The following is a 27,855-nucleotide window of genomic DNA, read 5'->3' as shown; positions in this document are numbered from 1 at the left end:
CTTCAGAAGTTATATGATAGGTGTGGGTGAGAAATAGATCAATATTTAAATCCTTTTTTACTATAAATTCTCCTCTCTGCCCAGTCAGGCTGCACTTTAACTTTCACAATCTTCTTCTTGTGTTTTTTGGTGATTCAAATTCTTCATGCATACGGGGCATATTGGGTAGGGAGGAGAATTTCTAGAAATATTGTTCTGTTTCTCACCCACACTTATCACTTCTGAAGACATGGATAAAACTACTGGATTCATATGGATTACTTTTGTGATGCCTTTATGTGCTTTTTAGAGCATCCAAATTTTGGCACCCATTCATTTGCATTGTACTGACCTACAGAGCTGAAATATTCTTCTACAAATCATAATTTGTGTTCTGCAGAAGAAAGTAAGTCATACGCATCTGAGATGGCATGAGGGCGAGTAAATAATGAGAGAATTTTCATTTTTGGGTGAACTATTCCTTTAAGTTGGTTAAAAGCAAACTAGAGTACAATAGTACCACTTTCAGTGTTGGAGTACCTCAGCGGCTCTCTCTTTTACAGCGATGATTGCGTATGTTGTGGGGACGGGGCTGTTACAATGAACACTACAATGTGATGTCACTATGTGGCCCTTTTCAAAACGCATCGTCTTTGCAGAGTGGAAATAATAAATGCTCTTTATTTTTAGCTGGAGAGGAGGTTGAAAGTTCTGAAACTTACAGTATGTTTTTTATATTACAATCTCTTTCTTGTCAAAATTTCAAGGAAAATTTAAATGATTCAGTTTTCCCAACACTACATGAGAGAGAGAGAGGACAGCTCAGGTGAGTGTGTTTGATGACTCAGTCGACTCCTTTGCTGCGGTCACAATACAATGTGACAATTTTTGTGTTTTGTGATGTTACTGCGCTACTCGAACATCGCTGCTGACCTACTCGGACCCTAATAATTTAATTGCATCGCTACTTTTAGTTACTTACTCCCCAACACTGATGGCTTGGGTCCCTCCTTCAATGTAAGTGAATGGGACATTTGTCTCTCATTTTTTAATTTTCCAGGTGAAAATCGTCTTATCACTTTGAAAAGTTTGAAGAATCATGTATGTCTGCAGCACATAAATTGCAGATGAGTTTCACGCTGAAGTTGAATACTTAGGGCTTAGCTGTATAATTGACCATCCCTAAGTATAAGCAATGATAATAGTGACGTTTGCCTTAAAAACACTACTGATTTTGGTTTTAAAGATGAATGAATTTTTTTTTTTTAGATGTAGAGAGAGCCACTGAGAATTAAACATGATCATATTTCAAGGGAAATTCAACGAGGGAAACCGTTCAAGTCTCAACACTTCTCTTCATTTATCATCATATCCTGCTTGTGACACTCATGCACATTCCACCCTGTTAGGCAACATTTCATGGGAAATCAATTAAAAATTAACCAATACAAAGCCAGTTCTTTACTGACATTATCCTCCAGGAGGCCATGTATTTTTTGGTGGAAAAACATCATCACAAACATCAATTTGTATTAGCAATTGATGAATTCTGTGATGTTTTGTGGCATTAGTTTGCTTGTCCCCCTCTAAAATAGTCCATACTTTTACATAAAATTAAAGAAATCAGTATGATGAAATCAAAAATAACAAAATGTGGTTAAAACATAACAAAATGAACTTAAAGTTAACATCCGAAGCTCACTCTCAATCTCCGAGTCTGGTACAGAAATACTTCCTTAAATTACAACTCAAGCATATTCATTCAAGTTACAGTATTGAAAAGGTACTGCAGAACGGTAATGACCCAAGTGTATTTTGTTTTGTCTCTCGTTCTCAGTTGTTGCTGTTGTCCTCCGGCCCGCTAACCTTCACGGATTATCAAACACTCTCTGACCTCAATCTGTCTGTAACTCCATTCCTCCAAATTGCAGCACCTTGCTATAATCTGGCATATGCGGCTAATCTGGGCAGGTGGGGGGCATATAAGAGGCGCTCGTGTGCTGGGGAGCAGATCACTCATTCTCAGGGACTTCATTGGCTTTCTTGTGAGGAGATCAAGAAAGTCTGGTCTCGCTTGTCTTGTCTTTCTCCTACCTGTGGGCTCCTGACCAGTAAAGCAAACATGAATGGGACAGAGGGTCCAAATTTCTATGTGCCAATGTCCAACAAGACAGGTTTAGTACGCAGCCCGTTTGAGGAGCCGCAGTACTACCTGGCCGAGCCGTGGAAGTACTCTCTCCTGGCCGCGTACATGCTCTTCCTCATCATCACATCATTCCCCATCAACTTCCTCACGCTCTACGTGACCATCCAGCACAAGAAGCTCCGCACGCCCTTCAACTACATACTGCTCAACCTCGCTGTGGCCGACCTGTTCATGGTGGTGGGGGGCTTCACCGTCACCCTCTACACGGCCCTGCATGGATATTTTGTCCTGGGGGTCACTGGCTGCAACATTGAGGGCTTCTTTGCCACCCTGGGTGGTGAGTACATTCTTTATGGAAATATTGTGGGAAAACTATTCTGATTTTGTGTCTAGATAGGTTGATGTGCCAAACGCTTGGTTTATTTACACTTGAGATATTCATTAACCGAAAAGTACCAGAAAATATTACAGTGCTGCCATGTTGTGTGAAGTGTACCATGTGAACATGCACAGTGGGTGTTTGAATATGGTAATCATTCAGTACTATGGTTCAATGGTATTACCATACAATACCACAGTACATTTTTGTAAGAGATTCAGGGACGTATTCACTAAGAATGAATTGCGCTGTAAAAGCGCTGGTTATTTAAATGCACGTGTAGTGCCTGAATCACTTAAGAAAATGTGCAGATTGTGTAACGGCACATGCCCACAAAATCTGTGCTGAACCCAATTTGCAAGCCACAATTACATTCTTGCGGATTGGTTCTAAGTGCCATGTAGTGCTTTATTACACGGCTCTCTGGAATACTTGATTCTGATAGGTCAATGGCAACATCCAGCGGTCAGATATTGCTCTGTAACAACCACACATTCGGGGATATAGACGTATCAGACCCCTCATCTGGGTTCTGCGATCAGTCTCTCCTGCTTCTCGGATTTGTGATGGGAGAAAGGTGCCATCCGTTCTTCGTGGCAGGCTACCCTGCCTTACAGGCTCTGGTTAGGTTGGGGGTGGGGTTAGGGTATCTACTGCCTGCCAGGAACAAACAGTGACCACTTTTGTACTATGGGCTCTCGGATCACTGTGTGATATCAACAAGTATGCTAATAAAATCATTTCAACTCAAATCGATGTATCATGTCAATATATTTATTTATTTGGTTAGTAGCTGTGTAATAAGCAGGATAGTATACCGTCAGCTGGTTATGGCAAAATAAACCCTTCAGGGTGATACAAGAGTATCCGCTTCGCGTCAGGGTCCAGATCATCCTGTCTGGGTTTATTGTGCAATAACTGGCTGACTGTACATTATCCCTTACATATTCTCTTTTAAATTAAATTCACTTTACTGCCTTTTTTGCTCTGGCTATAATAGCACAATGTTTATTGTGTTTTGCGAATGCAGCGCAATTTATACTGATCCTAGTTTACATAGAAGGCGCATTTGCACGAAAAGGAATGACAGTGACTTAATGTAAATACTCATGAAGAAGCTCTATTTCAGTGCTGACTGCACCTGCTTAAATCAGATTGCGTGTGATTAGTGAAGTAGATGCAGAGCAAGACACACACAGATGCACACTCAAATTTTTAGGTAACACTTTCGAATAATGGTCCGGTAAAGGTAATTATGCAGGAATTAATACAGGATTAACGAGTAGTACTACATTAACAATTTAGTTACTACTATTTACTAATATGGAAACATGATTAACCAATCATTAAGTAATAGTGAACTGATGAAAGTGAAAAGAAGAGCGAGTGCGATTTTGCTCTGCCCTCCCGTCGATCCACCTGCTTGTGGTAAACTTAAACATACATTCTGTTCTGTTCAGACCGAACATAGGCAAAGGAGGAAACATGTCAAATTAATAACTGTACGTATTTACAGAGTGGGCTGTCTAGGGCGGAAGTACACAGGTGGAATTGGCCTCATGCCGCATGCCAGTTTTCTCTCAGTTTTGTGTTGAAGTCTTGTGAAGATCCACACACTTGTCCTTTAGACACATGATTTTATTACTTTGTTAAGAGATAAGACTTTTAAAACATGTAGTAACCGTGAGCACCAGCAATTAAAAGCATTATCCTGCTAAAGGTTTGTAGCCTATGCAATTATGTTCAGTTATTTCAATGATTCATAATTCAATGATTCATAATTCCATGGCAGAAATTTTTTTTTTGAAAGTCTGTGAATCTTTGTTTGATCTGTTTAAATTAATAAAATGTAGGAACAAACACTTCATACTTATGTGGTAACACTTGGCTCATTACTTATGGGTTACCAGAATTATTTAAAAAAGACCTTCAGCAATATCAAACATGCAGAAGTTAATTTTTTAATGAACAGGAGAGCTATCCCAAGGAATACACAGGTTGAGCACATACATCCCTGTATTTCCGTAAGGTAAGCTGACTATGATCATGACCGTAACCACCAATATTGGTCTACTGATATGGGTTTTTTCCATGGTTAATTATTACATTATTAAATTTGGTCCCCATCAATCCTGAATATGTAGTTACATCCTTGACTATGATACTCTACCAGACACTGTAGCCTTGATTTAGCGACCTGTTACATTAATAAATTAATTCCAACAAAGAACCCATGCATGATCTTTACAATAAAAATATAATCATTCACATTTTAGACACATGTTAATGTTTTGATTAGTAATGAATTAGTAGTTATTTTAAATTAGCCATAGTTAGTAGATAGTTCTCAATGAGGCAGATCAAGTTCAGTAATTATTGATTAACTAACAGTGAACTACCTCAGTCATCAGTTCACTATTACTTACTGATCAGTCCCATGTTTCCATATTAGTTAATAGAAGTAACTAAAGTGTTGACGTAGTACCACTTGTTAATCCTGTATGAATTCCTGCATAATTACCTATTAATGACGGACCATTATTCTAAAGTGTTACCAGTTTTTATTACTGTAATGCCAGACATTTAACTTTACATTGAAATTGAGTTTTTTTTTTTGTAATTCTCATAATTATACGTGTGTGTGTGTGTGTGTGTGTGTGTGTGTGTGTGTGTGTGTGTGATGTGTATACGTATATACATATATATACATACACACACACACACACACACACACACACTGGCAGCCAAAAGTTTGGAATAATGTACAGATTTTGTTCTTATGGAAAGAAATTGGTACTTTTATTCACCAAAGTGGCATTCAACTGATCACAATGTATAGTCAGGACATTAATAACGTGAAAAATTACTATTACAATAAAAAAAATACAAAAACTTCTTAGACTTCAAAGAGTTCTTATCAAAAATCCTCCACATGCAGCAATGACAGCTTTGCAGATCCTTGACATTCTAGCTGTCAGTTTGTCCAGATACTCCGGTGACATTTCACCCCACGCTTCCTGTAGCACTTGCCATAGATGTGGCTGTCTTGTCGGGCACTTCTCACGCACCTTACAGTCTAGCTGATCCCACAAATGCTCAGTGGGGTTAAGATCCATAACACTCTTTTCCAATTATCTGTTGTACAATGTCTGTGTTTCTTCGCCCACTCTAACCTTTTCTTTCTGTTTTATTGTTTCAAAAGTGGCTTTTTCTTTGCTATTCTTCCCATAAGGCCTGCACCCTGAGTCTTCTCTTTACTGTTGTACATGAAACTGGTGTTGAGCGGGTAGAATTCAATGAAGCTGTCAGCTGAGGACATGTGAGGCATCTATTTCTCAAACTAGAGACTCTGATGTACTTATCCTCTTGTTTAGTTGTACATCTGGTCTTCCACATCTCATTCTGTCCTTGTTAGAGCCAGTTGTCGTTTGTCTTTGAAGACTGTAGTGTACACATTTGTATGAAATCTTCAGTTTTTTGACCATTTCAAGCATTGTATAGCCTTCATTCCTCAAAACAATGATTGACTGATAAGTTTCTAGAGAAGGATGTTTCTTTTTTGCCATTTTTGACCTAATATTGACCTTAAGACATGCCAGTATATTGCATAATGTGGCAACTCAAAAACAAACACAATGTTAAGCTTAATTTAACAAACCAAATAGCTTACAGCTGTGTTTGATATAATGGCAAGTGATTTTCTAGTACCAAATTAGCAATTAAGCATGATTACTCAAGGATAAGGTGTTAGGTCACGTGATGCCAAGGGGCAGACGTGTGAGCAACGAACTCTGCGCACTTTGCTAAATTTTTAATTATTTTCATGTTATAATCTGGTGAATTTTGATACACCCAGTTACACATTTGCTCTTTGATGCAAAACATGGCAAAGAAGTCAAAATCCTTGGGCTCTAGAGACATTAAAGGACACCTACGTGTTCAGGATGAAAGCCCCGACAGGCCTACAGACCAGGGACTCGATTTCGATGGTGCGGCGGGAGAAGGAATCCAGCGTCAGTTGTCCAATATGTCGGTGATGTTGACGAAGATTCTTGCTGATTTGGAGGATCTCGCTGTAATACGTCGATCGATTACGGTGATAGAAACAAAATTCTGTGAGTTAGTTACAAGAGTGACTGATGTTGAGAAACGAATCGATTTTTTGGAATCTTCGGAGAGGGAATTAACCGCTAATCTGCCCGTGACCAAAGTTGATTTGGAACATCTCCTTGAAAAGCTTGAAGATCTTGAGAATAGAAGCCGCAGGAATAACGTTCGAATTGTTGTAATGAGGAGAGCAGAGATATGGTGAAATTCCTAGATGAGTTTTTCCCGAGTCTGCTCAACATAACAGGCGACAAGCTGGAAATCGAGCGAGCTCACAGATTTGCTGAGGGAAGTAGGCCCCGACCGATTCTCGGCAGATTTCTGAGATCATCCGATAAAGATCTTGTGTTGCGTCAGGCGAGGAGCAAAGGGAAGCTTTCTTGGAAGAACCATAATATTTTCATGTTCCCGGACTTTGCGAACTCGACAAGAGAGAAACGCGATCGGTTCAAGGAATGTAAGAAACTCTTACATCGGCAAAAGATTACTTTTGCTCTAAACTGAGAATAGAAATGAAGGTCGGTTGCAAAGTATTTACATGTCCCAATCAAGCAATGTCTTTTATTGAATCAGTGTCTGAGTAAACCATTGGATGTTTCTCATGTGAGTGGGTCGACTCGCTGTACTTACTCTTGAGGAAGCTGGGCGTCATTTTGGTTTCTTTTTACTTTTTGCGTTGGCTCCGCCTAGCGGCCGGAGCTTGTTTTGTGTATAACACTTTTCCTTAAATTTTGCATTGAAGTTCCCGGCCAGTTTGAGAGTGGACATTATGGATGACTGCAAAATATCTACATGCTCACACAAAGGATGTCTTTTATAAAGTTGACGGATTGTGTAAGTCATGGTATATATTTTTATGCGGCCTGCGAGTGAATTGACTCGACCACCCGGGGAACCGGGATGCCGGTTTTGTTTCTTTTTGTGTTGGTTCCGCCTAGTGGCTGGAGCTTGTTCTATTGAATAACACTCCTTTGGAACAGCTGTGGATTAATCTGTTCGTTCTTCGTGCTTTTTCCTTCTTCTGGCTGGAGTTTGTTTTGAGTTTTTTTTACAGGACATTGGAATGATGACGTCATCCGCTGAACTCATAACAGCTGTCTCACTGAACATTCGTCTGTCTGTCCGAGGAATCTGAACGGTTTTATATCAGCTAGAATTTGTTTTGTGGAAGATCACACCTTTGAGACAGTTCTGTGAATGAATCTACACGTTCTTTGTGTTCATTCTTCCTATTTGCTGGGTTTATTTTCCAAAGTATTTTCTGTTATGTAATTTTGCCTCACAAATTTGTGAGGCAAAATTGAGCAATCCGATGGCAAAGTTGTCATGGGGGCTCGTGGGCGTTCATGGACCTTTTGCGTTTAGAGGGATTGTCGCCGGTTGGCGCTTTCGTGTGCGGGGTTACTGCGCACGTTTTCTTTTTTCTGTTTTGTTCGGGGGGAAGTTCGGGGTTTGATTGTCTCACTAATGGGGAATGTGGTCTGTATAATTTTGTTTTTGACACACAATTTATTTTTTCTACTTTATCAAAATGTCAAATGTTAATAAGTGTACTATCTCTCTCCACATGGAATGTGAATGAGTTGGGCACCCCATAAAAAGAAGGAAGGTTATTACTTTTCTTAAACGTAAGAAATATGATATAGTCTTTCTTCAAGAAACACATTTGGGAAGATATGGGGTGGACATGTTTTTTTTTAGTGCTGGCAAAGTAAGAGCAAGGGAGTCATTATATTGGTAAATAAACATCTACAATTCAAATGTCTCAAACAGATTAAAGATAAATTAGAGTAATTATTGTTTTAGCTGAAATTCAAGGGCAAAGGTTGATTTTGGCTAATATTTACGCACCTGATGATCAACGCTGATGATCAGGGCTTTTTTATAGATCTTGAAGGGATGCTGCAAACCGCTGGCACCCCTCATGATATAATACTGGGAGGAGACTTTAATCTTTTGATGGACTCAGTCCTTGATCATAGTGAAGCAAAATTTGCAAGCCCCATAGAGCAACATTGACGCTTCACAGGATGTGTAAAAATCTTGGTCTTACAGATATTTGGAGACTTTTGATCTGTAGCAAATTAGCTTAAAAAGGGAATTATTTATAATTAATTATAACTGGTTATAATTAATAATAAATATTTAGATTAGATCTTAGAATTAACTGTAGCAGAATCGATATTACAATTACCTGATCAGTCCGTCCACCGAGCAGACAATATAATTATTTATCAATTCTAGGAAGATTACTTTCCTGGCCAAGGAACAATAGCCTTCCTACTTATACAGTGCTAGCAGTAGTTTAGCATGTAGCAAGGAGCAACATTCAGTGACTTTGAATTGTGAGCGGAACACAGAGACAATCAATTGTGAATATAAGGGATTTAATAAATGAAACTATAACTAACAAACAAACTAAGCAAAACATACATATATAGAATGAAGGAAAGTAAGGAAAGGAGAGAGAAGAGCAAAGAAGGCAGTATTTCACATCAATTAACCACAACCTAAATGAGAATCATCAGAGGCACAATTCACCTTAAAAGGGGTTCAAACTTAAACGCGCATCTAATCAGTTGTAAATGGTTACTTGCATTGGTTTGTTGCTGAATAAGAGTCTTGATGCGGTAGACGAGGTTCTCGATGATTTCTTTAGGAGTGAGTTGAAGAAGTCCACAGCAAATCCACAAAGTTACTTGAAGGTGAACACTGCCAGAAGGTTAAACTCAAGAGGAGAGTTTTGGAGTGTGTTGGTCTCAAGGAGAAGAGTTTTTGAGCGATGATTAGTCTGCGTTCTGGAATTTTAACAGTTCATTGCCGCACCCATTTTGTGGGTGGAGTGGCCAATCAGAGGCATGCATTTTGAGCGAGAGAGACATCCTTTGTCTCCGTTTATGGCCCATTCGCATTTTATTGCTGATCTGGACCGCTAGTGCAGCTTTTAATTCAAAACATAGTAAGAATTGTTCGATGCATTTCACGATCACATGGTGTACATTATTGTGTGAGAAATAAAGAGAAGATCATTTTGATACCAAGAAGGTAACCTCCAGACGATATTAAAGCAGAGATACACTCATACATTTGAATATAGGCATTTAACGTCTAACTAATACAAGTAAAGGGTTTTAACTAAGTTAATATGATAGGGGAATATACATACAACACATGCATATAGCAGATACATTTATAACTGCTTACTATGGCCTAAATAGAGAAAATGTCTTTAGGTGTGTGTGTGACGTGTATTGGAATTACTGGAGACAGACAACTGCTCTGGTGCCTGGCATGGGGGTCACCCCCCTTTCTGTGGAATGTGTTTGAAGCTTGATGGAGACACTCCAGAGGCGACCTGTTTTAGCATCCTTTTGATAGTGATAAAGACCATCTGCAATTTAGCACCCATATAAATGTAAACGCAGAGGCCAGGTCAGTAATTTATATGCAAATGTCAAAAGGCTAAAAGGGTTTTTTTCAAACAAAGTGTAATTAGCCATCACTGATCTTACACAGACGTTACAAACCCATCTGGTAGGGACTAAACATTTTTTTCATCAGTCCATAAGATTTATTCTAGAATAGATTTTTTTTAATTTTTTTTTTTTATATCCAAATCCCTCAATTCATCTGTTGTTGATTGCTCAATTGGAAACATTTTAGTCTCAGATCACGCCCTGGTAAGTTTAGAGGTGTTGCCACATATAGAGAAAAAGAAATCATATAGTTGGCACCTTAATGTATCCCTTTTGCAAAATCCTGATTTCCAACAAATGTTAAAGACTGAAATCAATGTTTATATGGAGACCAACTGGTCCTCAGTATCCTCTGTGGGCGTGGCTTGGGAGGCACTTAAGGTGGTTCTTAGGGGTCGGATCATACAATATGCCTCATTCATCAACAAATCCAAAGCACAAGAACTTGTGGAGTTGGAAGGAAATATTAAAAGTGCAGAGGCAGAGCTGAATGTCAGCGGATGGCCTCAGAGAATTGACCTGATTGAAATATAGATATAATACTATTTTGTCGCGGAAAGTGGAGTTTTGGTTATTCAGGGAAAGACAGTCATACTTTGAGTCGGGGGACAAAGCAGGAAAACTTTTGGCTAGATATATAAAGCAGAGAGTCTTTTTCTTCCATTCCCTTAGTGAAATCTGCTGGTGGTGAAATTTTTACTTCAGCCATTGATAATAATAATGCCTTTAAAGAATTCTATATTGATCTTTGTAGTTCCACGTCTTCGTCTACTGATGAAGATATTAAAAACTTTATGGAACCATTAGATCTTCCTAAACTGACGACTGAGCAAAAAAACTCCCTACCTACTGGCAAAGCTCCGGGGCCAGATGGTTTTGCCGCAGAATTTTTTAGATCCTATGCTACAGAACTGGCTCCACTTTTGTTAGAAGTTTATATTGATTCATTAAAGAATGGAAAGCTTCCTCCAACCATGACACAAGCCCGGATCAGTCTGATTCTTAAAAAGGACAAAGATCCAAGCGAGTGTAAAAGTTACTGTCCAATCTCCCTGATCCAACTAGATGTAAAAATATTGTCAAAAATTTTGGCTAATCGATTAAGTAAAGTTATGACATCACTTATAGATCAGGTGGGATTTATTTGGGGCCGCAGCTCTTCTGATAACATAAGGTGTCTCATCAATATCATGTGGTCAGTAGCGAATGATCAATCTTCGATCGCTGCCATCTCACTTGACACCGAAAAGGCGTTTGATATGGTAGAATGGGATTATCTTTTTAAGATTTTGGAAATGTATGGGTTCGGGAGTACATTTATTGGTTGGATTAAGTTACTTTATAGACACCCGGTAGCAGTGGTACAAACAAATGGATTAATTTCAGATTATTTTACTCTGAATAGGGGCACTCGGCAGGGCTGCCCTCTTTCCCCATTATTGTTCTGTCTTGCCCTGGAACCATTAGCAGCCGCGATGAGAAAGGAGGATGATTTTCCAGGGGTGGTGGCGGGAGTTGTGGCGCTTAAGCTTCTGCTTTACGCAGATGATATTTTATTATTTGTCTCTGAACCTACTAGATCTATGCCTTGCCTCCACAGAATTATTAATTTATTTTCCAAGTTCTCAGGATACAAAGTCAATTGGGCTAAATCTGAAGCTTTGGCTCTGACAGCGTACTGCCCAGTAACGGCTCAGCCGGGCACCTTCCAGTGGCCCAAACAGGGTATTAAGTATTTGGGGATTTTATTCCCAGCAAATTTTGACCCTTTAATAAAAAGGTTTTCGAGCGATGTGAGCAGGTGGGCTTCATTTCATTTATTGATGATTGGGAAGGTTAATGTTATTAAAATGAATTGTATTCCAAAATTTAACTACCTGCTACAATCTCTCCCTGTAGATATCCCCATCTCTTATTTCAAGGAATTTGATAGCATAGCGAAGTCCTTCATTTCGAATGGTAAACATCCCAGATTGCATTTTAATAAGTTACATAGGCCGATAGACAAAGGAGGGCTAGGCCTACCCAAGATTTTGTTTTATTACTATGCGTTCAGTCTCAGACATTTGGCTCACTGGTCACTTCCACCTGAGAGAGCCCCTCCCTGGTTTGTTATTGAACAGGCAGTTCTTGCCCCTATTTCGCCATTACAAAGCATCTCTATCAAACTAATCGGAAAAGTTAAGTTACACCTCGTTATTTCGCATTTACACTCGGTATGGACTAAAGTGTCCAGATTGTTTAAATTGGACACTTATTTAAATGTTGCCTCGAGCATATGGCAGAACCCAAGACTGTGTATTGGCAAGTCTCCTTTCTGCTGGCCAGAGTGGATTGTGAGGGGGGAGAGTGGATTGTGAGGGGGGTTGCTACACTCGGTGACCTATATGAAAGTGGTGTGTTGAGATCGTTTGAAAACTTGGTCCAACATTTTGGGATCCCCAGACCTCAGTTTCATAGGTATTTACAACTGCGCCACCTGCTTTGTACTATTTTTGGGAGTAGCACACATCCCCTTAAAGAGGCAGATGCTTTGGGAGAGGTGATTGCGGCTTTTGGAAAAGGTCATGAGGCATCAGTGTACTACTCCCTGTTAATTCAGAGTATGGGGGATGGAGACTTAACTTCTCTCAAGAGAGTATGGGAGAAAGATTTCAACTTGGCAGTGGAGGAAGGAGTGTGGGCTAAGATTCTTAAAAACGTTAAGTCTGCATCTAGTGATGCAAGGGTGCGTCTTATACAATTCAAAATTTTGTATAGATTTTATTGGACCCCCTCTAGACTGTATAGGCTTGGTCTTAAAGACACACCCACCTGCTGGAGATGCCAATCGGAGGATGGAGACATGGTCCGTGTTTTTTGGTGGTGTGTCGAGATCCAGAAATTCTGGTTGAAGGTTCAGAATTTTGTGTGCGACGTGGTGGGCACTCAGGTTTAGTTTTCCCCAGACTTTGTGTTCTGGGCGATGGGGCGGTCATTGATGTGGGGGATGGCCATATAGAGAACTGGGTTCTGACATGTGTGATGATTGCCAGGCAGGTTATTTTGAGGGGTTGGAGGTCAGCTGGTGCGCCCCCATATCCGGAGTGGTGCACGGAGGTGGGGAGGGTGGCAGCTTATGAGGAGGTGTCATCGGGAAGACGGGGTGGCTTTGATAAGTTTATTCGGAAATGGGGCAGGTATTTGGAGTTTTTGGAGGGCTCTCGGGTGGGGTGTGGAGAGAGTAGTGTATTATAGTTAGTATGATGTGTATGTATGTGTGTATATATATATATATGTATATGTATTTTTATATATATATATATATATGTGTGTGTGTGTGTGTGTGTGTTTACATTTGCTAGTGTATGATTTAATAAAAAAATTTAATTACAAAAAAAGGATAAGGTGTTGGAGTTATGGCTGCTGTCTAGATTTGATCAAAAATGACTTTTTTCAAATAGTGATGGTGCTGTTTTTTTACATCAGCAATGTCCCTATACATTGTGATCAGTTGAATGCCACTTTGGTGAATTGAAGTACCAATTTCCTTCTGAAACAGCAAAATCTGCACATTATTCCAAACTTTTGGCCACCTGTGTGTGTGTGTGTGTGTGTGTGTGTGTGTGTGTGTGTGTGTGTGTGTGTATGTATATATATATATATATATATATATATATATATATATATATATATATATATATATACAGTTGTGCTCAAAAGTTTACATACCCTGGCAGAAATTGTGACATTTTGGCATTGATTTTGAAAATGTGACTGATCATGCAAAAAAAAACTGTCTTTTATTTAAAGATAATGATCATATGAAGCCATTTATCACATAGTTGTTTGGCTCCTTTTGAAATCATAATGATAACAGAAATCACCCAAATGGCCCTGATCAAAAGTTTACATACCCTTGAATGTTTGGCCTTGTTACAGACACACAAGGTGACACACACAGGTTCAAATGGCAATTAAAGGTTAATTTCCCACAACTGTGGCTTTTTAAATTGCAATTAGTGTCTGTGTATAAATAGTCAGTGAGTTTGTTAGCTCTCACGTGGATTCACTGTGCAGGCTAGATACTGAGCTATGGGGAGCAGAAAAGAGCTGTCAAAAGACCTGTGTAACAAGGTAATGGGACTTTATAAAGATGGAAAAGGATATAAAAAGATATCCAAAGCCTTGAAAATGCCAGTCAGTACTGTTCAATCACTTATTAAGAAGTGGAATATTCAGGGATCTCTTGATACCAATCCAAGGTCAGGCAGACCAAGAAAGATTTCAGCCACAACTGCCAGAAGAATTGTTCGGGATACAAAGAAAAACCCACAAGTAACCTCAGGAGAAATACAGGCTGCTTATGGTGTGGTTGTGTCAACGGTGTGGTTGTTTCAAGGAGCACAATACAACAATACTTGAACAAAAATGAGCTGCATGGTTGAGTTGCCAGAAAGAAGCCTTTACTGCACCAATGCCACAAAAAAGCCCAGTTACAATATGCCCGACAACACCTTGACACGCCTCACAGCATCTGGCACACTGTAATTTGGAGTGACGAGACCAAAATAGAGCTTTATGGTCACAACCATAAGCACTATGTTTGGAGAGGGGTCAACAAGGTCTATAGTGAAAAGAATATCATCCCCACTGTGAAGCATGGTGGTGGCTCACTGATGTTTTGGGGGTGTGTGAGCTCTAAAGGCATGGGGAATCTTGTGAAAATTGATGTCAAGATGAATGCAGCATGTTATCAGAAAATACTGGCAGACAATTTGCATTCTTCTGCACAAAAGCTGCGCATGGGACGCTCTTGGACTTTCCAGCACGACAATGACCCTAAGCACAAGGCCAAGTTTGACACTCCAGTGGTTACAGCAGAAAAAGGTTAAGGTTCTGGAGTGGCCATCACAGTCTCCTGACCTTAATATCATCGAGCCACTCTGGGAAGATCTCAAACGTGCGGTTCATGCAAGACGACCAAAGACTTTGCATGACCTGGAGGTATTTTGCCAAGACGAATGGGCAGCTATACCACCTGCAAGAATTTGGGGCCTCATATAAACTATTACAAAAGACTGCACGCTGTCATTGATACTAAAGGGGGCAATACACAGTATTAAGAACTAAGGGTATGCAGACTTTTGAACAGGGGTCATATCATTTTTTTTTTTTGCCATGTTTTGTTTTATGATTGTGCCATTCTGTTATAACCTACAGTTGAATATGAATCCCATAATAAATAATTGTTTTGCCTGCTAACTCATGTTTTCTTTAAAAATGGCACATACAGTATATTACCAATTCTGCAAGGGTATGCAAACTTTTGAGCACAACTGTATATATATTCCCCTGTCTGTCACTCACTCAAAGTAGTGTCGATGTAGTGACACTAGGGTTCGCTCTTGAGATCCCCAATCACCAATCAAAATGCCAATGAAAATTGGCAAGTGGAATTTGCATGCCATTCTCTGCCCTGGACATACGGGTATAAAAGGATATGGCATGCACCACTCATTCAGACTTGAAACAGACCTCTCTCCCCACCGGATGGCCATGAGATCTGTCTCGAGTGCTTGGGTCGCCAGCACGCTGAGGTAGCTTTGGTGGAGGGGTCATGTTCTCACTGCGAGAACATGCCCATGAGAACATTGCAGTCGCGGCTCTCTTCCTTCTTCATGAAGCAGAGAGCCACCGCGGCTGCTTCCCGACACGGTCCGTCCTGGGTTGAAACCAGGAGGCTGCGTCGGCGAGCGCCGTGGGCAATCTGGATGTGGATATTGGAGTGTTTCCGCCGGCTCAATCCCCACAGACCTGCCAGCCACCAGCATGCTCGTTCTGCTTGGTAGAGTTCACGAGTGAGGTAGGCGGTCCACCTCAGGGCAGATTTAATATCTCATTCGGGGCTCACGATGAGGATGAGTTATCGGTTGCAGCATCGGAGGGTGGGCTTCTGCTTTTGGAAGTGGACGAATCTTCTGAGCTCCCGCTCTCGGGTGGTAGAGCTCAGGATGTGGTGGACACTGAGTTGGCAGCCATGCTTGCCTGGTTGGCCACGAACATCGGGCTTGAGTGGAACCCTCCACCCTGCCCTAAGCGTTCATGGCTAGATGATTGTTTTCTGTGCTCGGAGCGCGAATCACGTCCACGCCCCGCCCCAGTGCCCTTCTTCCCGGAAGTGCACGAGGAGCTCGCGAAATCATGGAAGGCACCTTTCTCTGCCTGTACATGCTTCGCCGGCTTGTCCACCCTAACTACCCTCGATGGTGGAGCAGCTAAGGGATATGTCGAGCTTCCCCAGGTAGAGCATGCCATTGTGGTGCATTTATGCCCGCAGGGCGCAGCCACCTGGAGGAACCGACCAAGGCTCCCTTCCAAGGCGTGCAAGTTTTCTTTTTAAGCGAAGGCTTACAACGCCGCAGGTCAGGCCGCTTCCATCCTGTACACCATGGCCATCCTGCAGGTCCACCAGGCCAAGGTGCTCAAAGATCTGCATGAGGGTAGGACTGACCCAGAGCTTATGCAGGAACTGCGTTCCGCGACCGATCTCGCTCTGCGGGCAATGATAGACACGGCGCGCACCCTGGGCCAGACGATGTCCACCTTAGTGGTCCAAGAGCGGCACCTGTGGCTCAACCTTGCGGAGATGCTTGACTCCGAGAAAGTCCGCTTTCTCGATGCGCCCATCTCCCAAGGGGGGCTCTTTGGCTACACTGTCAAGGATTGCGCCCACCAGTTCTTGACAGTGAAGGAGCAGATGGAGGCTATCAAACACATCCTGCCACGCCATGCTCGGCCACCTATAGGCCCCTGAAGTCCTGCGCCCCTTCTGCCTCTCGCCAGGGCCGTCCTCCTGCGGTGCCGGCCCCGGCCCCGGCTCCCCCACCATCGGAGCCCGTACGCCACTCTTTGAGAAGATCCTCCCAGAGGAAGGCAGCACCGCCTGCCCGCCAGCCGGCTGCCAAGAACCCCGGACGGGCTTCAAGGCGGTCCTGAGATGGGCGACCCATGGATGAGGCATCGCTCATTGACGACTCTGACCCAGGTGTGAGCATGGGCCCCACTCCCGCCCCTGGGTCAGCATGAGGTGGGTGTCCTAACATCGCCGGATGCCTTCTGATCTCCGGCACCCAAATTGTCAATAAAAGAGCAGTTTCCTTATTCCCTTGGTCATTCTCCAATGCTTAGCCCCTCCGGCCCTCGCACCCGTGACGGCCAGGCAATGAAAGTCTTTCCGGTCAGCAAGTGGGATGCGAGTATCTCGCGTTCCCTTGTTTTCCATAAAAAGAAAGCCAGCAAACAGGTAAGTACAGTGGTTCTTGGGGCCGCTTGCCCGCCCCAGCCACCGGTCACCGTTGCGGGCTCACGGTCTGTATGACATCAGGATTGGTTCGCGGCCATTAACCTGAAGGACGCGTACTTTCACATATGGATCCTTCCTCGACACAGACCCTTTCTTCGGTTTGCCTTCGAGGGACGAGCATACCAATACAAGGTCCTCCCTTTCGGTCTGTCCCTGCCTCCTCGTGTCTTTACCAAAGTCATAGAGAATGCCCTGGCCCCGCTGAGGGAGAAGGGCATTCGCATTCTCAATTATCTCGATGACTGGCTGATCCTAGCTCAGTTGCAAGATCTATTGTGTGCACACAGGAACCTTATGCTTCAGCACCTCGACTGACTGGGGCTTCAGGTGAACTGGGAAAAGAGCAAGCTCTCCCCGGTGCAGAGCATCTCTTTTCAAGGTATGGAGTTGGACTCACCCTGATGGCATGCCTTACGAACGAGCGTGCACAGTCAGTGCTGGCCTGCCTGAAAACCTTCACGCAGAAGGTAGCGGTCCCAGTGAAACAATTTCAGAGGCTCCTGGGGCATATGGCATCCTTGGCGGCGGTACTCCCCCTCGGGTTGATGCATATGAGACCGCTCCAGCACTGGAGACTCAGACTCAAGTCCCAAGGTGGGCATGGTGCATGACACCTCGGTGCCGTCAAACTTTCAGTCCTTGGTCAGACCTGCCATTTCTATGGGCAAGAGCTCCCATAGAACAGGTCTCAAACAGATGCCTCGAATTAGGGCTGGGAGGCAGGCAGTATTGGGGCTCAGGACAGGGCCCTGCCTGCAATTGCACATCAATTGCCTAGAGTTTCTGGCAGTATCGCTGGCCCTGCGGAGGCTTCGGCTGTTGATTCAGGGCAAGCATGTGTTGGTCTGGACGGGCAGCACAGCGACTGTGGCGTACATAAACTGCCAGGGCAGGGTACGCTCTTGTCGCATATCGCAACTCGCCTGAGAGCCACTCACCTCGTCCTCAACTGTGCAGCGGACACACTCTCATGGCAGGTAATGCTCCACCCCCATGCAGTCCAGCTGATTTGGGAGAGATTCAGAGAGGCATAGGTGGACCTGTTCACCTCCTGAGAGTCCCCTCACTGCCCCCTTTGGTACTCCCTGTCCATGGCTCCCCTTGGCACGGATGCCTTGGAGCACAGCTGGCCTCGGGGGCAGCGCAAGTACGTGTTTCCCCCAGTGAGCCTCATTACACAGATGTTATGCAAATTCAGGGAGGATGGGCAACAAGTCCTGATGGTTGTGCCATACTAGCCCAATCGGACTTGGTTTTCAGACCTGATGCTCCTGGCAGTAGCCCCTTCCTGGCGCATTCCCCTGAGGCAGGACATCCTCACTCAGGGGCAGGGCACGCTCCTGCACCCATGGTCAGACCTCTGGAATCTCCATGTCTGGCTCCTGGATGGGACACGGAGGACCTAGCAGGCCTTCCGCCAGAGGTGGTAGACATGATCACTCGGGCCAGAGCCTCCTCCATGAGGTGGCTGTACGTTCTGAAGTGGCGTCTCTTCACGAATTGGTGTTCTTCCCATGGGGAAGATCCACGGAGAAGCGCAGTCGGGTCTGTGTTGTCCTTTCTACAAGAGGGACTGGAGAGATGGCTGTCTCCCTCTACCCTGAAGGTGTATGTGGCTGCTATTGCAGCATATCACGATACACTGGATGGGAGACCCTCTCGACAGCACGACCTGATCACCAGGTTCCTAATAGGTGTGAGGAGATTGAATCCCCCTAGACCATGCCTGATTCCCTCTTGGGATCTCTCTGTGGTCCTACCTGCCTTACAGAGAGCCCCCTTTGAGCCCCTGGAGCAGGCCGAGCTCAGCACTTTGTCCCTGAAGACGGCTCTCCTGGTGGTGCTTTCTTCTATCAAGAGGGTGGGGGACCTGCAGGCACTCTCAGTCACCATCGAATGCCTGTAGTTCGGGCCGACACACTCTTACGTAATCTTGAGACCCCGGCCCAGTTATGTGCCAAAAGTTCCCACCACTCTCTTCCGGGATCAGGTGGTGAACCTGCAAGCACTCCCTTCAGAAGAGGAAGACCTGGCCTTGTCATTGCTGTGTCCAGTTCGCGCCCTGCACATCTATCTGGACTGCATGCAGAGCTTTAGATGCTATACCCCAATACCTTTGCGAGGTTCTACAACTTGCGTATAGAACCGGTTTCGACCCGAGTGTTATGGGGTAACAACAGGTAGGCCGGGCGGCCGGTTGGGTGTATCGCTTGCATTGCGCCTTTCCCCTTTTGGGGTGATAATGTGCACTATCTTGTCCACAACAGTTCCCTATAACTGGTGAACACTGGACGCTTCTTTAATTCCTTAAGCACTATTCGGTGGTGAACTCGGCAGAGGAATAATGCCGCCAGGCCCAGTCTCATGGTATGCCCCTTTTCAGGTGAGCCCGTGTACTTGGGCTCAGTGCTCCATACGTTGTGATTCCCCCCTCAGTAATCCCGTATTATGCGTTTCTACTGTTCGTTTTCCCCTCAGGTGAACCCTGTGTTTCCCCTCGTCAGAGCTCTGCTCTGCCTCGGCCACTGTTGCTGTGTACCTCTCCGTAGATAAGGTCTTCTCCAGTGGTATCATTCCATATGTGAACTTCCCCGTCGGTAAGTCCATGTGAGGTATTCTCCACATGTTAACCTCCCTCCGGTAGGATGTGGTCTCCGTAGTACTCTCCCTCCTGGAGAGGGAAGAGCACTTCCCCAGCGCTATTCTAGCAGGTGCTCGGCGGGAAATTGCTTAATCCAAAAATCAGGAAAGGCCACCACCTGTAGCTTCCTCGGGTAAGTCAGGTAAGCTTCCTCCTCCGTACCTTGTGACACGGTTCAGCGCCTGCGGTGTTTCATATAGGAACCCCTAGTGTCACTGCATCGACACAATGTCGAGTGAGTGACAGACAAGGAACGTCTTGGTTACTGATGCAACCTCTGTTCCCTGATGGAGGGAACAAGACATTGTGTCCCTTCTGCTGCAGCGCTGAACCGACCACTGACATGGCCGGGACACACTCTCGGGTGCTCAGCACAATTATGAATGAGTGGTGCATGCCATCTCCTTTTAAACCCGTATGTCCGGGGTGGAGAGTGGCATGCAAATTCCACTCTGCAATTTTCATTGGCCTTTTCTGAATAAAGCAAAGGTGATTGGGGCTCACAAGAGCGAACCCCTAGTGTCACTACATCGACACAACGTTACATCAGTAACCAAGACGAGATATATATATATATATATATATATATATACACACACATACATACAGTATATATTAAATAATATTATGATAATGTTATTATATTATACATAATTATCCATCGTGGTATTTAATAAATTCTCATAATTTCTGTTCTCATTACTCATTGTTGTGTTTTTTATATATTACAGATAAAAAATACTGTAATACAAATGCAATTAACATTTAAGTAATATGGAAAAAATAATTTACTGTACACGTCAGCCGGTAGTTATCATAAAATAAACCTGACAGGGTGATCAGGACCCCGGCGCTGAGCGGATATCACTTTATCCCTGTATGTGTGGTTATTATACAGAAATATCAGACTGCTGGATTGCACCATTGACCAACCTTTATTATTATTACAGTTACTGTATAATACAGTATTGCAGCATTGCAAATATGACATGAGAAATGAGATTTTTGCATTAGGTTAATGAGAATTTAATAATGAGGGAAAATGTGCTTAATTGCCATGAAAATAATGTCATAATGCCAAAAAATGGCAATGTTCCTACAGTCGGTTATTTCTTTTAAGTCACGTTCTTTACAGGTTTTAAGAGATTCATGTCTGTTCTGTGAATATTGCATGATTTTACAGAACATACAGGATGGTCTTGGTGACAGGTATCAATCAGCTGAGTCTACATGAATATAATAATGGATTATTGATGTGTTTCTCAGGTGAGATAGCTCTGTGGTCTCTAGTGGTGTTGGCTGTTGAGCGCTACATTGTGGTGTGTAAGCCAATGACAACGTTTCGTTTCGGTGAGAAACATGCCATCATGGGAGTGGGCTTCACCTGGGTCATGGCCCTCACCTGCGCTGTACCCCCACTGCTGGGCTGGTCCAGGTAAAGGTTTGTTTTTGTCTTCAGTAAGTTTGATTTTCAACAAAATGGCTCATTCAGATTAATCAATGTGGTCTTTGATTGTAGATTATGTTATCAGAAAACATTAAGTGTGTGTATGCATGAATTTAATTAGCTATACTTTGGGGGGGATTGTCCCCAGAAATGAGCTAAATCTGATAAAACCTCAATCGCAATATATATAAGGACTGTCGATTTAACATGTTAATTTAGTGCTGTTAATTATAGTAAAAATAATGTGTTAAAAAAATAAGTTAATCATGCCACCTATTCCATATGTTAATATCATAATAAAAGTATGTATTTTGCAGTCTGATCTCATAACCATTACATTAGCGTGGCAAAATGAAATTACGTGCCTTATTACACGTTTGCCTGCAGTTTCCCAGTAAAATGTCCAACAGGGGGTGCCAAAAGAGAGTGAAATGTTGTCATAATCAATTTTATCTCACGTGTCAGCTTCTGTGTTTAAAAATAAGTGTTTGTAAAGTCATAATCAGCCATTATAATCATGATTTGTGTGAAAAATTGAATAAAACTCAGTTGTTGTAGCGTCTCTAGTGTTAACCTTCTGGGGTCGATGGATGCGCCGGCGCATCCTGCTGGATTTTTTCCCCATAACAGCGGAAACAACTTAAAATACTCCGTCAATTTTGGGCATACAGATAAGTGTAAGACATCATTAGAGACTATAAAGGGTCCACTTTCATTTGTGTACGCTCACAATAACAAAAACCTTGTGCTTTTGTAAAATAAAGAAAATAAACGGTACGCTTTCAGCCATCTCTGTCTCCACGAGCATCTTTCTGAAACACGTCACAAAAATGAACTGAAACTCAGCGAATACTTATCAGACAAACATGAAACATGTCTACAGAAAGCTTAAAATGTAAATTTGAAATGTAAAACAATTCAAATTTAAAACAAATATTCTCCTGCAATGTAATCTGTATGAAACAAAGCGATGTACAGTTTCTCCTGGCTCAGCTAATTATCCCTAATGTGATCCCACCCACCAACGGGGCACGCTAATCATACGGTAATGTGCTGAGGTGATCAATGCAAATGGTAAACACCCCCAACAATGCCTTAAAAAGCATCAAGTTCATCATCAGATTCATTCACTTTTCTGCGCGTTTGGAAGATGGAACGCTACACAGGTGAGGAAGAGTTCACATTTTCCTCAGAAGAAGAGCAGGACTCCGATGAACATTTGCATTTTGAAGAGTGACTTGATCCAGCCGAGGATACAATTTCGGATGAGTTTTAGTTTTACGTACATTAGTTGACAATTTTATATAAACATGTACATATTTTACTAGTTGGACTATTTCCAGACTTGCCAGCCAGTATTCAAAGTATTGAAATTTGAAATATGTCCTAATAGGCAAGTTTTAGTTACATTCAGATGTTGTTTCGGCTAAAGCAGGTATTTAAATTGTATGCTGTTTGATATAAATATGATATGTAATATGATATAAAAATAATATGAATGTTTAGATTATATTTTAACTAGTGTTTATGCTGCCTCATTATCATCAATGAAGCTTGTGCTTGCAAATATCTGTTCAGATGTAAATGTGTAAAATGTGCTGTAAATATGCCCATATTAGAAAATCAGCATATTAGAATGATTTCTGAAGGATCATGTGACACTGAAGACTGCAGTAATGATGCTGAAAATTCAGCTTTGATCACAGGAATAATAGAAATAGAAAAGTTATTTTAAATTGTAAAAATATTTCACAGTATCATTGTTTTTGCTGTATTTTGGATGAAATAAATGCAGCTTTGGTGAGCAGAAGAGACTTATTTTAAAAACATTAAAAAATCTTACAGATCTAAAACTTTTAAATGGTAGTGTAGGTCTAAAGTTTTTAAGTATTTAAGTAAAGAAAATGTATAGTCAGATTACTACTTTTAACTTAAACTTGATTTTGTGAATAAGCTACAAACAATACATTCAATCATTAAGTCTCTTCACATTCATTCTCTCTCAGGGGAGGGGTCTTTGACTCCTCAGGTGTGAATCACATAAGTATTCATGATCATCCACGCCTCCTCGCATATGGCCTTTCTAACACAAATTGTCTTAGAAAAGTTAAATGACTATATTGTTTTGTATGAATGAGTGATCAGGATGGTTTTCACATCATTTTGTAGCAAACACTCTAGGCTACGAGAACCAGTTCTCAAAAGTCTTGTGAACAAATATTTAGTATGTGTTATATGGCTTTATTTCAGTGACTTTAAATTTTTGTTTTTTCAAAAACCACGCATTGTTGGATGAAAACCAACAAGGCGTCTATCTTATGTGTATTTATACATAGAAAGATACTAAAAAATAGTGCAGACAGAACGCAAGAACGCGTCCTGTGAGAACAGAGCAGATTGACTTTAAATTGATTGTATGCATGTCCCCAGGTATATTCCAGAAGGGATGCAGTGCTCTTGTGGAATAGATTACTACACTCCCAAACCTGAAGTCAACAACACTTCATTTGTCATATACATGTTCATCCTGCATTTCTCCATCCCACTGCTCATCATCTTCTTCTGCTACAGTCGACTTCTGTGTACAGTCCGTGCTGTAAGTATTTCTCCTTCATTTTTTAAATGTTTAAGCAGTTATATTTTTATTTTGCATTTCATGGACACAAAAATTAAAACACATGTGTATGTTTTAAATTAAGAAGAGAGTATATAAACTTTTTTTTCTGTTTCCTTTCTCAGGCTGCGGCTCAGCAGCAAGAATCAGAGACGACCCAGCGGGCCGAAAGGGAAGTTACACATATGGTGGTCATCATGGTGATTGCGTTCTTAGTCTGCTGGGTGCCATATGCCAGTGTGGCCTGGTACATCTTTGCTAATCAGGGGACAGAGTTTGGTCCCGTCTTCATGACAATTCCAGCGTTCTTTGCTAAGAGTGCAGCACTCTACAACCCAGTCATCTATATCATACTCAACCGACAGGTGAGACAAAACACTAAATGCATCAGAGGGGTAATAGGGGTCGCACATGAATACTCTGTCCAGATTTACATGGAAATTTTGTCTATTCAGTGACTTGACCCGTCCAGTCATGTAAAAAGTGTGTGAAACCCAGTGCTGTTACCTCTATGTATCACCAACAACTCTGCATTTCCTTCTGAAGAATCCCGGCGATACAAACAAGCGGCTTCAGTTTATTTTTAAGATTTCAGTCTGATATTAACAGTTTGAGCAGGCACATTTCAGCACAGATTGATTTGTGAATCTATCACATTGTAATGCAGCTTTACGAAGAGGCTGAGGACATGACAGCTTGTGTTTGACCACAGCAAAGTGTTGTTACTCATTTCATTAATGAAGAGGCCGGCCAATCAAGGCACTGACGTAGGAGTCTGAAAGGCACAGCAGCATAAAACAGCCTTTGTTGAGGGATTATAAAGGGTTTCATTAATGAATAAAAATGTATTTCCAAATTCATTTTTTATCATTGATATGCGGTTATAATAGCATGCATAAAATGATGACTTTCATGCAATAACTGCCAAAAATGGAGCCATTTTACTTCACATGCTTATAATGCTTATCAACATTATAAACCTATCAAAATGTACCTTAAGACCCGAGCGTGACTGCTGTGTCCATTTTCCATTTCCCGTTTTGATTTGTAACGAGTAGCACCTGTCAACATGATGAGTGATTCAAACATCATCTGCAGCCTGAAACTGAACTTTTGGTCGGATTTTAAGAGTGAGTGTGCTTAGCTGCATAGAAAAGTTTTATGATGCACCCTAGCTCCCTATTTAGTGAATGACTTAACCTCCAGTGTGCTGTCTGTCTGCACTGGTCACAGAACAGTTCGAAATGCATCTTAACTCCATATAAAGCCTCAAAGCAACATTTTTCAGCTTTTGGATGAACCCATTGATTCTCAATGTGAAAATGCACAGTAAATAGAAATGCATTTACTAACGTTAATGAATAGAACCGTATTGTACACTGATACCAAAAAATATACAACAAAATGCATATTAAAATGAAGTGAAATGACCCACAGGTGTGTTGAAAAATATTCAAAATAAAAATGTTTTTTTTAACTTTTGAGAGAACGCGGTCCTAATTTCCACATGTGGACATCATGTTTATCAGCGCACTGACACTCGAAAATGAATGGATTTTTTTAAAGTGGCATATCAAACAAAACTAGAGACACTACTCTTTACAACCAAACATGTTTCAATCAATAAATGTAAAGAGGCACTTTTGTTGGCGCTGCGCTTCTAGGAGAGCTTCAGGGAAATCGATGTCATGCTGTTGTTTCACATGACGTGGGTCGTCAAAAGTTTAACCCTTAATGACAGTGTAGAGTCTTGTGAACAGTTTTAAGTCATTTTAAATTCATTTATATTGTACATTGCATATAGAATACAACATATAGAAAGCCACAGTACAACGTCCACACATGTGGATGTGGGGTTGCACGAGGTTAATGTAAAGTGAACACTTATGAAGCATTTGCCAACATTAAAAACCTGTACATTAAGTTGAGTATGGGGACTTTATGTAACTAGGACTAGGTACGTTGAAACAGGAACAGGAATGGTATATTTTGCTTCATTTTGACATAAATCATGAATTAGGGCATTTTACATCGCAGTCTTGAAAACCGTAATTCGTCTGTAATGTTTATCATGACATGGGCTCGGGAATACTTTGGTAAACCTTTATCAGTCAACACCATTCGCTGCTGCATACACAGATGCACGTTAAGGCTTTACTATGCAAAGAAGAAGCCGTACATCAACACTGTCCTGAAGTGCATCCGACTTCTCTCAACAAAGGCTGCTTACAGTTGCGCAGCTGGAGACCTGCATAATAGATGAATGGGGGAAAATTCTGCTTCCTAAACTTAACACACTTGTGTCTTCAGTGCCCAAATGCTTTAATTAGTGTTATTAGAAGAAATGGTGATGTTACACAGTGGTAAACACTCAACTGTCCCAACTTTTTTGGAGCGTGTTGCACTCGTCTAATTGTGTATATTTTCCAGTAAACTATTAAAGGTAAACTATCAAATAATGTGTTGTTTTAGTGCTTTAAATATAGCACAGGGTGAATATAATTTACAAATGACTTCTTTTTGTTTTTATTAACATTTTCCATACTGTCCCAACTTATTCACATTTGGGGTTGTATAATGCTAGTCATGTAAATAAGTCATTAAAGAACTCCTTTATAAACGCTTAACAAAGGGAACATTAATGTAAAGTGTTACCGGCCATTTTAATTGGTGGTCATAAAAAATTCAATTATGACTTCTGCATTATCCTCTAAATAATGATTACAGAAACTAAAGCACAGTTGTTGTTCTTTTGCCTTTACTGCTCTGCTGAATGACCTTATTTGGTTGATTATTTTATGAAAGTCTCTAACATGTATGTTTTCATTGAGTATAGTAAGACAGCTGTGTGTTTGCTCTGGTACAGTTCAGGAACTGCATGATCACTACAGTGTGCTGTGGCAGAAACCTGTTTGGTGAGGAGGAGACCAGCACAACTGTTTCCAGCAAGACTCAATCCTCAGCCGTCTCGTCCAGTCAAGTCACCCCTGCCTGACCACATGAACGCCTCTCATCATCCAGCGCAACCGGGACAAAAACACCCAGCATCCTCCTACAGGCCAAACATGTCTCTCCAAATCTACCTGCTGTCCATTTGGCCAGTCTACAACATTTACAACATCTCATTTCTGTTCTCAAGGCAATCATATTTTGTAAAAACCAAACAAAAACAAAAAACAAAACAACAATTGGCCAATCAAATCTATATAATAGCTGTTATGTACTGTGTGTGACTGTGCTGTTTGTGGTTCTGATGCACCATGAACTAAAAAATGTATAAGGAAAATCCCTAATGTGTTCAGTAGAAACTTTCTGGAATGTCTTTTTTGACTGAAGGTTTTTATGAATACGTAGCTGTTATGTTGACAGGAAGTGAGATGTATGTTTGAGCCATAAAAGACCTCATGAGATGCCACACAAAACAACTCTGTGAATGTTTAGATGTCTGTAAAGGAATTAGGAGTTAATATGTAAAGTGCATGTATGACTGTACCTGCAGATTAAATACATGGAAATATATAAACTAATTTGAAATGTACAATCTAAAAACTTTACCCTTAAATTCTGCTGCATATCTTGGCCGCCATCAGCAAGTTTTCACACCCAAATTAAAAAGCTCACCATACACACATGCAGTGGACTATTTACAAAATATTGGTCTCATTTTAAAGAGACCAATATTTTGACCAATTAAAAATAAATCCAATAATTCATGAATACT

At 41.6% G+C, this 27,855-nt stretch overlaps 1 protein-coding gene across 1 annotated transcript; it reads left to right on the top strand.

Annotated features, from left to right (window-relative positions):
* The first annotated feature begins 1,319 nt into the window (after window positions 1–1,319).
* Window positions 1,320–27,769, top strand: LOC127424017 (rhodopsin-like). Its single transcript, XM_051668782.1, has 5 exons — window positions 1,320–2,462; window positions 21,340–21,508; window positions 23,951–24,116; window positions 24,260–24,499; window positions 27,001–27,769. Exons 1-5 carry the CDS (start codon window positions 1,631–1,633, stop codon window positions 27,127–27,129), a joined length of 1,536 nt encoding a protein of 511 aa, XP_051524742.1. The 5' UTR covers window positions 1,320–1,630; the 3' UTR covers window positions 27,130–27,769.
* The last annotated feature ends 86 nt before the right edge of the window (window positions 27,770–27,855 follow it).

Source organism: Myxocyprinus asiaticus, chromosome 33, assembly GCF_019703515.2.
Source record: "Myxocyprinus asiaticus isolate MX2 ecotype Aquarium Trade chromosome 33, UBuf_Myxa_2, whole genome shotgun sequence".
NCBI classification, from domain to species: domain Eukaryota; kingdom Metazoa; phylum Chordata; class Actinopteri; order Cypriniformes; family Catostomidae; genus Myxocyprinus; species Myxocyprinus asiaticus.
The sequence above is the reverse complement of the archived record's forward strand: the minus strand, read 5'-3'. Positions and strand labels throughout refer to the sequence as shown.

Bases quoted from the DNA above. Each gene is read 5' to 3' on its own strand.
- LOC127424017 (XM_051668782.1), top strand. From the start codon at position 1,631: ATGTGGTTAAAACATAACAAAATGAACTTAAAGTTAACATCCGAAGCT. The intron at 24,117-24,259 runs GTAAGTATTTCT...TTCCTTTCTCAG, and splicing joins TTCTGTGTACAGTCCGTGCT to GCTGCGGCTCAGCAGCAAGA. The intron at 24,500-27,000 runs GTGAGACAAAAC...GCTCTGGTACAG, and splicing joins ATATCATACTCAACCGACAG to TTCAGGAACTGCATGATCAC.